Below are 12,104 nucleotides of genomic sequence, written 5' to 3' on the forward strand. Positions count from 1 at the left end.
AACATATAGTAAGTTAAGAATATAGTTATAAAAGGCCTGCAGCTTAGTATCGTTTTTTATACAGAGCCAAACTAGCCTTTTTCAGTGCTAAGCATGGTGTTACACATTTTAGAAGACATTGATGGGTTAATTACAAGTATAACCTGTAAGAAAGTTTGACAGCACATGAGGAAATAAAATCTATAATTCCATGTATGGTTTAATGATATATATTTAAGAGAGAGTGGGGGCTAGGCCAGATCAATATTATAGCTAATATCTGCAAAATAAAAAGTTTGACCTTTAGTTACCAATACTCATTGCCTGCTTTCACTAATCACTTTCTTTTCTGTTTATCTCTTCTTACTTGGACGTATTTTGATTGATGGTGCTTTGATTACGTTTACAGTGTGATTTCTGCAGGGTGATTCCCCTCAGCTACCAGCGTACAGGATGTCTGTCAGCGTGTCTGCTGGCTGCTGATATGCGATCCTATGTTGGCGCTGGTTGCCATGAGAGAGAAAAGGAGCGAAAGGGAGATGAAACTTGACATCTTGTTGGCCTCTATACAGGACATTTGGAATTACCATTGATGGCAATGCTTCCTTTCAGGAAAAAGTCAAATGTTTTAATGGAGCATGGGCACACAAAGAGAGATTAGGGAAATGAGAGGAAGAAAGTTTTCATTGAACTCAACTCTGAGCAAAGCCATTGTTTTGTCATTTCCTATCTCTGGGGTGTTTTATTGGAAACACAACAGAAGAGAAAATTGGCTGTCATATTGAACTGTTCAAAGAGTGTGTGTGTTTGGCCACCTCTAAAGTCAGGCTTGTTGTTTGTTTGCCCTTCCTGATAGGCTGGGGGTGTTCAGGTGTGTCCAATAAGGTGGAGCTGACAGTTGAGTTTCTGCTCAGTGATTGGCTGAAAGCCACTCAAGTTCAGGCTTTGTATTGATTCAAATATGTGAAACCTTTTCTTCAAAAGAGAGTGAGACAGAGGGAGGGGGAGAAAGTTGTCCGCTGCTCGTTGGTGTTTGAAAAGTACCTGACACACGTTTCCATTGGCTGCTCTGCTGTAAAACCTTAACTGAGCAGTAAAAAGTGTTGCGGGGCCAAAAATGGAATAGAAGTTTTTTTACAATGCCTTGTCGTATAGTCTTCCTGCCTTTATAATGGCAGGCCTCCCTTGAGCTTGTAACATTTTACGCTCTCAATTACCATTCTCTTTAGTCATGATAAATGTCAGCAGGGGGGAAATAACCTCGTCAGCTGAGTAACGGCTACCGAAGAAAGGAACAGCTTCAGGTTGAAAACTGTTTCTGGTGTTTCTTCTGTGGATCCAGACAGACACACAAAAAAGAATAAAAGATAGCAAATCTAGATACATTTTCTGAAAGCAACAGCATATCAGAGAGTAATGTGTTGTCTTGATTTCTCCTTTCAATACAGTGTTAGGAGGGCAGGAATCGTGTGAAGGGGGTGAAGTGTGTCTCTCTGGTGGGCTTGTCACCTCCCTGAAACCTGTCACAGCTACAAATGTTTGTTTGTTCTGTTGTTTTACTGACTAGTGTTCTCGCTAACTGACTAAACACTGTTGTTGATTTTACACATTGGAGTTTGGCAGGGGTGGCCACCACAGTTGTCACCGTATACACTAAACTAAATAGTAATGCCATGTCTCAAATAGGAACCTTTGTGATATTTGAATATTCTTAAAGTAAATAATCTTATATAAGCTGCTTTTATAGTATTCAATATAATATAGATAATATGTATAATAGTATAAATATATAGGTGTTTGTGTCGTCTGGAGCTGTGTGTGGTTGTCCCTTAGCGACAGCTGGACAGAATGTCAACAATTCAGGCTGGTTACGACTGTCACAAACCACAGAAGAAGACCTCTGTGTGTGTGTGTGTGTGTGTGTGTGTGTGTGTGTGTGTGTGTGTGTGTGTGTGTGTGTGTGTGTGTGTGTGTGTGTGTGTGTGTGTGTGTGTGTGTGTGTGTGTGTGTGTGTGTGTGTGTGTGTGTGTGTGTGTGTGTGTGTGTGTGTGTGTGTGTGTGTGTGTGTGTGTGTGTGTGTGTGTGTGTGTGTGTGTGTGTGTGTGTGTCCCTGGCCTGCTGACAGGTGACAGACCGATTCATTAGCTTTAATGTGTGTGCACGAGTGTATGATCATTGTGTGGTCATACGCAAACACAAGTGTGTCATTGCTTCACAGGTCATTAACAGCTCTTATCACCTCTCGAGTCCCACCACCTGTGGGACTCAAAATGTGTGGCCTGCCCATACAACTCTTTTTTATTTCTGTTAATAATTAATCCACCTACACCTCATTAAATACAATCTACCGACTGAACTGATAATATTTATCATTAGATTGAGATTCATATTTATAAGGCTGTTAAGTGCAATAACCTGTGTGCTTTAAACACATTTTTTACGAGCACTATTTCTTTATCTCGTAATCATGCCAGCTAAAAGAGATAAGGGGTAGTGTATAATGATAAACATTTACCCACGATACTTCAAAAGAGCTGAGATCACGCAGCAGCTTTGATGCTAGTTTTTACCCAAAGGGTCATCTAATAAACACTCACTAGTAGTAAGTGCTGTTAAACCTGTGTGTCTATTTGTGCTGGGGGGGGCCTATATGCGTGTGTGTGCATGCTTACACACATAGAATGTTGTTTTCCGTGGCTTATGTCCGTGACACTCCCTTTCCACGGTTCAGCCCATCCTCTGTATGTGTGTGTGATCCCATGCTAGCAGCTGGTGGGCGCTATAAATAGTGTGGGCTGGGATACCCCAAAAGGATAAAAGAAACAAACAACTATCTTTTAAAGTGTCGCAAATATTCATCATATCATTACGACATTTTGAGTAAGAAAGCTAAGAGGTGTTGCCTTCCTCTTGCAGTATTTAAAAATACACCACTTATTATAATTGGTGCCGCATGATTGCCAAGCCAATGCAATGGGAATTTCTCAGCACCACCCTTGTCTTTTTTTTGAGCATCTTTCCATGATCCCATGATCCTTTCCGCCTTATGGTCCGTCATTTCTGGATCTAGTTGTGGTTGCACATGCTAAGTGGTGTCATTACCCCCTCACCCCTCACCTCCACCATCCTTTACCTTCCCTACTCTGAGAAGATAATAGATCTTAGAGCCCTGACTGTATTGTACCGTTAATCCTATATAGCTAACTTAGTCACAAAATAGCTCGGCTTGTGTGTCGAAGCCCTGTGTCAGTCAACGTGTAATAGCTTAACACTGAGCATTGCTGGAGTTGTGTGTTTGTGTGCAAGCAAGGAATACATCTGAATACTTTGTACAATAACCCATCGAAATGTGCCGCCAAATTAGCATCATATTCCCTAAAGTATGATTCTACACACATAATCATGTCACTGTGGGCACACATTTCTAACTGAGTCAATGCAGCGAGTGTGTATTCGATGTCAGCTGACAGATCTCTGGCGGCAAGTGGGATAACAGAGTTTTCCCCGACTTACAGGGAGAGACAGGTGTGGAGCGCTGCAGAGACAGTAGCCCACTGATACTCAGCACTTTGTTGAATGAGCACCTCCATTCCAGCAGCCCACTACACCACAGCTGCTGCGTAATGTCACCGTCCTGCTGAGTGACTTGTTAATGCATGTGTGCATTTTGCATGTGCGCTTTTGGGGACTCTTGTTGCCCACCATGCACCTTGATTTACGTCCAACCCGAAATAAATGACCCTCACGTTGCTTCACATGGTGAGTTATCGGTCCGTCGTTGACCTCCAGTCTAGTTAGCAGTTAACTCCAGACTTCTCTGATGAGCCAGCCTGTCCACACCCTGCTCTGATCGACAGTGCGTCTGTGTTTGCATGAGGAGAGTAAGGGTCCTGAGAAACAACCTCATCCGCGACCACGCCTGAGAGTGACAGCGCATCTGTGGTCCAACCTCGCTGTGGCTCTTTCACCCCAACACACATGACACACTCTCCAGTAAAGCTCTGCAATCTGACCCATCTCCCTGCCATGTTTCAACAGTATTAACCCCCTGTGAATTTCATCTGGCCCCACCACCTGTTGTCAGCTGTATTTCACCCAGCCTGTGCCCTCTGTAGCCTATAGCCTCCTGTTTCCCTCCATAGGCACCAGAGCTTACAGTTGTGCCAGAAGTAGGTATGAGACCAGACCCAAGCCTCCCTAGGGGCCGAAATGTTAGACTGATCCAATTACTCCCAGCCGGGGCTTGAATCAGACCGAATCTGCTCCGGCTGGATACTACTTAATTCAATCTAGTGATAAAAGTGATACAAAGTACACAAGTCAAGCTGTTAAACCACAGTGTAGAGGGGGCAGAAGAGATAGGATTAGGTCCAACCAGTATTGAGTCGATGCCGTACTTCAAATAGTGGCCTTTTGCATTTTTTAAATTAACTTTGATTTTAAAAGAATTGCCCAACTATTTCACATTGATTTGCATCCTTGGAGACTCATTTGCCTTTTTTAGTCTTTGTATTTCATCTTAATTTGACCTTCCTGTGCTTTGTTCGTATGAAATCACTCGCCTTGCTGAATCCTGGCCTCATGTCTAAGGACACACTGAGCCTCATGTCGTTAAATATCTGCCTGTCACTGCGTTGTGTGTCCTTTTCTGTTGCTAGTTGCTTTAATGCCACTTGGGAGTTGCCTGATTTTCAAGTCAAACATTCTAATATCTCCTCTCTCTCTTTTTTACAGATGGTATCCATCACGTTGTGGCCCTCTGCACGCTGCGTGTCACCATCATCACTGACGACATGTTGACCAACAGCATCACGGTGCGTCTGGAGAACATGTCCCAGGAGCGCTTCCTCTCGCCCCTGCTCAGCCTCTTCCTCGAGGGCGTAGCGGCCGTGCTCTCCACCACACGGGAGGCAGTTTTCGTTTTCAACATCCAGAACGACACTGACGTGCAGGGCTCCATCCTCAACGTAACATTTTCCGCGCTTCAACCCGGAGGCGCTGCGGGTAAAGGGAAGTTCTTCCCTTCTGAGGAGCTGCAGGAGCATATCTACCTCAACAGGACCCTGCTCAGGCTCATATCCTCTCAGGAGGTAACTCATATATGTATATACAGACACTAACATGCAGACATTAACTTAAAATAAACGACCATGTTAAGCTTGAGGTTTCTTCTTCTCTCCAGGTGTTGCCGTTTGACGACAACATTTGCCTGCGGGAGCCCTGTGAGAACTACATGAAGTGTGTGTCGGTGCTCAAGTTCGACAGCTCCCCTCCCTTCATCGCCTCCGACACGGTTCTGTTCAGGCCGATCCACCCCATCAACGGGCTGCGCTGCCGCTGTCCGCTGGGCTTCACCGGGGACTACTGCGAGACCGAGATCGACCTCTGCTACTCAGGGCCCTGCAAGAACAACGGGAGATGCCGCAGCAGAGAGGGGGGGTACACCTGCGAGTGCCAGGAAGACTTCACGGGTGAGTCTTCTACATGTACACAAAAAAGAAAAAAGAAAGTCATCTTTTCTTTAACAAGGAAAAAAAAGAGACTTGTCAAATCTCACTATGATGTTGGAGGTAACTTTTAGGACCTTTTCACACAAATAACCCATTTGTCTTCATAGTCTTTTGTAGCTGTCATGTCATCAGAGAGATCACATAAAACAAATCATACCTTAAATACCTCTTTATTTATTCCCATTATTAGTATTTTTGATAATTAGAATCAAATTAAACCTCATTGATAATAGCCTTTATGTATTAAATCCACCCCGGGAAGAAGAAGTGTTTTATGAGTAAGTGCAAGACTAAAAAAAATTCTGACAGTGCTTTAATGAATGATACTTCACTGAGAGGTTGTAAAAGCTCTCAGCACCTATTGTTGTAGCTACCGGTCGATCAGAGTGCAAGAAGGGAAGAAGTGCTTTGTTATGCTGTAGGTAAAACCACCTGCACACATACATTAGATGAATTGCTGTAGAGGAATGCTGTCTATTCTAGTAAAACCAGATCTCAGACATCACCAACCTAATTCTTTTTAAATAAAATTGTTGTTTTAAAACTTTGAGTAGTGCTAATATTATGAAAGACTAGCACAACAGTATATTTTACTGTAAAAAAATAGGCATGTTTACAATGATGTTGTTTTAAATCAATGTCCCTTGTCCCATTGTTTTAAAAAAAAACGACTTTAAGAAAAGGGTTTTTTGGATCAGTAAAGATTATTATCAAGTAGACAAATTGCATTTAAACAATATGTATAACTAATAGGAACATGTTGACATATTCAAGACTCCACAAACCAGGGAAGAAAAAGCCTTCTAGCTAGCAATGTAGTTTTAAAATGATCACAAAATGGTTTATAAGAAATGAAGTGCATTCATGTATACACACACAATGTGTTTCGACAAGAATGCAAGCACATGTTTTATCTATTTGAAAATATCTTAGTCTACATTAAATCTAAAACCAGGCTTTTATCAGATTTAGAGGTCTTCCTGGAAGCGGGCACTTACAGTCACTCTGCACAGCATTTACATGGTAGATGAGCCTCGGAAGCTTTCATCATTCCCATTCAAATCACTTTCCGAAATATTTCCCGATGTCAGTGATCTTCCTCCCATACTTCCCCCTTGTTCATCTGATACCTGGCTGACTGTCTCTGCTCTCTAATAGACTCTGGAGGGGCCCCTGACAGCCGTCATGCCTCCCTTCCCTCTGTCTCTCCCAACACTCTTCCTCTCCTTCTCTTCCTCCTTGGTCTTATCTGATGTAATTACCTGATTATAACTGCCTGTGTCACTCACTGGCCCTCTCTCGCCTTCTCCACGTGATCCCCATGTCCGTCTTCTCCGCTCACCTGCCATATTTTCCTTACCTACATCCCGGTGTCCCCTCTTTGAAGGTCACAGTTCAACTCCAGATAGTCAGGGCCCATCAGGCGCCATTATGGGGCTGATGACAAGCGGGCCTGATCTCTCCTCCTTGGGTTTCCGACATTACAGGGAAACAGATCCTCATAATTCGCCCGCGGAAAAAAAGGATTACACTGAGGAGAGAAGGGCCATTAGCTGGTTCCAGCGCTCTGGTGTTGGGGGGTCTGTGTGTGTCCCGGGTGGAGAGATCTTGTCTGGACAGAAAGTTGACACAAAACACTGCATGGGACAGAGGCACCCATCACAAATAATATTCCAGTCAGTATTAGTAGAGGAATGTATATAAGCCGAGCTAGGAAACTGAGAGCCACATGGTCATCTAGGAGGAATTTCCCATGGCACGACCCACTGCTGTAATTAACTAAATGAAATCATAGAATCTTATAAAGTCTGATATCAACATGCAGCCTTCAAACTATTTCGTGAAGGACTGACTTATGGTAACTCCCAAATTGTGGTTGGCAGAGCAAATCAAAAGTGGCCTTGTTAGCATGGATACTTCAGTTGGTCTCCTGAGGATTTTCTCAATATTTAAATCAACTCACAATAGGAATCCGGGAAAACCAACATATAGACAAGCTCAGCACCAAGTTAATAACTTACGCCTGTTAACTGCAGCTACGCACAAAGGCGTTTCATTGCAGTATTCTCCAAAATGCAAAGTTGCCTATCTCCAATTTTGATTGTGAACAGCTAGGCCATTAAATGGTACATTTAAGTAAAAGATAGACATAGCTAGTTTAAGTAGATGTAGAAGTGGTTGCATGAAAGTAGGGGAAATAATTGAAGGAATTCTATAAAACCAAAACTATAATGACGCTATGGAAGATTTGGCTGGTAAGCTATTGTCTGTGGTTAATCATATCAGCTTTACAGACTTTACTTAATGGAAGAAAGTCTTATCTCTGTGTTCAACAATGTGTTTTCTCTTGCCACCCCCTTCTTGTGCCTCTTTTATCTCCCATCCTCTCTCTTCTCTCCAAATATGACCAAATTACACTATAGTTAAAACCAGCGCTTCCCAGAAAAGGCCTATAAACAGGGCTTTGTTCTCCATTGATGCTCATGTTGAGATTAGCTTTTCCTAGGCTGATGTAACCTACAAAAGTTTTATAAGTGTGCTTGACTTAAAGTCAAAGGAATCTTGTTAAAACAACTGGATTCAAAACAGATGATGCATCTGTATTTCAGTCAAGGGTGGAGGTTATGCTTCATAGAAAATATGAAATGGTAATTATAGATTGATGACAAGTCATTTATCATTCACATTGCCCTGCACAAACAGTGTTGTCTTAAGGTTCCAGACAGCAGATATATCACCTCTTTAAACCAGGCAGCAGTGAAGGTGTAAACTAAATAAAAAACCCCTCTCTTCTAACAGGCGAGCACTGTGAGCTGAATGCATCCTCCGGCCGCTGTGAACCCGGTGTGTGTAAGAACGGCGGCAATTGTGTCAACCGGCTGGCGGGAGGTTTCATGTGCCAGTGTCCACAGGGAGAGTTCGAGAAGCCGTACTGTGAGATGACCACCCGCAGCTTCCCCGGACAGTCCTTCATCACCTTCAGAGGCCTGAGGCAGAGGTTCCACTTCACCGTCTCCTTCACGTGAGTGCTTTCCTTCCTTCCTTTGCTACTGTTTCTTCTCTTTACCAATAACAGTATGGAATACATTCTAGATACATGTTACTCACTGTTTGCTAAGTCTTATCCATCTTAGTCAGTTTCTTCAAGCTTTAACACTCACTGACAGATTTAAAGCTAGCACTAGGTAGAGAGCTAACAATAGCCTTCTTTAGCTGATACAGATGGCTACATACATGCTAACAACCGTGCTAACCATTGCAGCATATACAATAATTAAATAATTCATTTACTGGACTGTAAAGATGTTCAAAAGTGTTGGATTTACAAAATCATGGCTGGTAGACTTGGATAATGTTGTTTTCTTTCCTGCACTACACACCTTTCACAGCAGCAGTACTACACGTCCGTCCTACTTGTAGCAGTGTAGCAAACTCTAATTTGGGGAGTGTGTGGAGCTGCACAAATGAAAAACAGTTGAGTTTAAAGAGCTAAAGTGTGTCAACCGGGGCATGTCCAGACATATACACACTTTTTCATTGTGTCCAATTCCCTTCTATAAGAGGAAAGAAGAAGCAATCCTTCTTAACGTGCAATGTTATGAGGTGTGCTTGTGAAACTGCTGGAGGAAAAAGATAACCCTGGCTCAGCAAAATTGCAACACACAGTAAATATTATTCCCTTTACCGGGAATAGGTAGAATGAGTTTAGTGGCGACACGGTGACGGTGAGAAAGGTTTGCAGTGGAGTGAAAACAGGAAAGGCTGTGTGATGAGTTTCTTCTTATCAGTGTTTGGTTACAGCCATCCTGACTTCCTGTCCCGTCGGCCTCCGTGGCATCTGCCGGCTGACTCCTCTGCCCTCACCTTACACACACACACACACACACACACACACACACACACACACACACACACACACACACACACACACACACACACACACACACACACACACACACACACACACACACACACACACACACACACACACACACACACACACACACACACACACACACACACACACACACACACACACACACACACACACACATACACACACACACACAGCTATGTGAACTTTGTACCATAGTAGTGTAGGTATTTACCGGGTCTTTCTCCCTCTCTGCGGCCCACCAGCCTTCACACTTCCTGCCTTTCCTTTCCAAGTGACTTTTCCTAAAGAGCTTCTCGGCCCTTTCATCATAAAGCTATCCGCAAGACCTTCAACCGTGAAGTCCCGGTCGGTTTGAGTTGGATAGGTGCTTAGAAATGTGACAGGAAACATGAGCTAGAGTAGAGGAAACAATTGAAAAACATCTCACTTTGGACTTTAAAACTGAATAAATTAATCATTTATACATCAAAAATCAAAGCTAATTTGTTTTTGTTTTTTACAACCTTTAAGAAGGTACTGGATCTCAATTTTTGTGTTTGATCTGTTCTTGTAATTTCCTATAAAATCCAATTTGTCTTTGCAGGTTTGCTTCCAGAGAGAGGAACGCTCTGCTTCTCTACAATGGCCGATTCAATGAGAAGCACGACTTCATCGCTCTGGAGATTATTGACGAGCAGATTCATCTCACATTCTCTGGAGGTGTGTGTGTGTGTGTGTGTGTGTGCGCGCGTGTGTGTGTGTGTGTGTGTGTGTGTGTGTGTGTGTGTGTGTGTGTGTGTGTGTGTGTGTGTGTGTGTGTGTGTGTGTGTGTGTGTGTGTGTGTGTGTGTGTGTGTGTGTGTGTGTGTGTGGTGACCACTTTAAGTATTTGTTGTTAATATCAGCTATGTTATAAGTAGATACACGCAAGTGCTCTTAATCTGAAGTGGCTTTCACAAAGAGACGGCTAAAACACTTTAATCATCATGCCTTTTCTTTGAACAGGGGTGTGTATTTTTTTGTGCAATCATGTATCCAAATGTACCAGAGTTTTAACATGTACTTCAGTGGGTGTTTCTGTGCGTGGTAAGAGATATGGGTGTGTTTTTGAAAGCAGCTGCTTCCTCATAGAGAGGGAGCTGTCAGACTGATTAATGATGGTACAGACATTAAACTAGCCAAAAACACCCAATACACACACAACACACACACAGACAAATGCCAACAATAATTGGACCGACCATTAAATGCTTTTTTTTTTAACAACCAAGGCAAGTTATTAAAGCATGTATTGACACAGAAACATGCATGCACACGCACAGTTCATGTGCAATGAAACCATTGGTGGAAAAAGTACAAAAGTATAAGTACCAGGATTACAAATTACTTATTATGCAGAATTTCCAGTAACAGAATCCTTTATATTAATGTATTGGACTATAATTATTGATGCATTGATTCATACATCACTCAAATGTTGCAGATGGTAACAAGCTTTATATACTTCTAGTTTTGGAATCTTTATCTTATTTTATTTTAACATAAACTAAAACATTATCATTAATATTTTCATTTTATTTTGTATTATTATTCAAAATCTTCACAGTAACTAGCAAGAAAGAGATATAACAGTACAACATTTGATTCCGAATCCCAGTGAAGTAGACGTATAAAATAACAGAAAAGTACCTTCAAATTGTACTTAAGAACATTATTTAATTAAATGTTAGTTTCTTTCCACCCCTGAATCACACACTCACAATAATTATCCAAACTGGAAACTGTTGGATTGCAGATCAAACACATTTTCTCCGGGCTTATGAATAATGTTTTCAGAGTCGCCCTATTTTCCCATGGTGCGAGGAATTCAGTTCTTATGATTATGTTGGGCGAAGCTTGTTTGGGAGCCGAGCCAAGTCCCCGTTTAAAATCTGAAATATGACTTAATGTCAAAAGCATGACTCATCAAATAAAATACTCAGAAACATGATTCATGGTTAATGAGAGTAGTGCGGAAGAAATCCCTTGATTTATTCACAGTATGTATCCTCCAATACGTTTTGACTTAAATGCAGTATAGGGCAAAGCAGGATATACAATCACTTCCTTCTTTTTCTTTTTCCCTTTGATGTGCACAGCAAAAAAAACTGATCCATCACTTATTAAGCCCCTCTCACACACACACACATCACTCAGTGTTGCCGTACTGTTTACTGATTTCCAGAGCAGTGGATTCCTGCCCCTGCTCCTCCTGCCCTTGACAAACAGAGTAAACCCTCAGTAAATCTGGTGCCATTGTGCTGTACAATCTTCTCACTGAGACCCATTGATACAGACTAATACTACCTTTCTCAGTTGATTTATGATCATGGTGTGTGTTAAGGAAGTTCGTAGAGTTTGCCTTTAATGATATCTAATCAATTACCTGTGGTGGAGCAAAATAGACATGTCTGTGAGCATTCAGCAGCAGATGTTCTCAACAATTTAAATTACGTTATATCTGTAATTCACTTTTCCCTCTCTTTCTTCTCCCTGTTCCTCTTCTTCCCTCGTCTTCCAGGTGAGACAAAGACCACAGTGTCTCCATACATCCCAGGGGGGGTCAGCGACGGCCAATGGCACTCGGTCCAGCTCCATTACTACAACAAGGTAAGAAACAACCTACCAATGCTCCGCGTCATCCAGTCGAACATTTCCTTTTCAGCATTTGAAAAAAGGTGATGGGGTTAAAACATGGCA

The 12,104-nt window shown here is 42.3% G+C and overlaps 1 protein-coding gene across 5 annotated transcripts in view; it reads left to right on the forward strand.

Moving 5' to 3' along the window:
- The window catches only part of celsr1a (cadherin EGF LAG seven-pass G-type receptor 1a), an 80,950-nt gene that overhangs the window by 26,841 nt on the left and 42,005 nt on the right, over window positions 1–12,104 (forward strand). For all 5 annotated transcript variants that reach the window (XM_079656079.1, XM_079656078.1, XM_079656080.1 and 2 more), the window contains exons 2-6: window positions 4,714–5,069; window positions 5,162–5,450; window positions 8,289–8,511; window positions 9,971–10,086; window positions 11,926–12,014. In XM_079656079.1, coding sequence (XP_079512205.1) covers window positions 4,714–5,069; window positions 5,162–5,450; window positions 8,289–8,511; window positions 9,971–10,086; window positions 11,926–12,014 — 1,073 coding nt within the window. The remainder of the gene's footprint in view (window positions 1–4,713; window positions 5,070–5,161; window positions 5,451–8,288; window positions 8,512–9,970; window positions 10,087–11,925; window positions 12,015–12,104) is intronic.

This window comes from Notothenia rossii (genome assembly GCF_949606895.1).
Source record: "Notothenia rossii genome assembly, chromosome: 10".
Taxonomy (NCBI): Eukaryota; Metazoa; Chordata; class Actinopteri; order Perciformes; family Nototheniidae; genus Notothenia; species Notothenia rossii.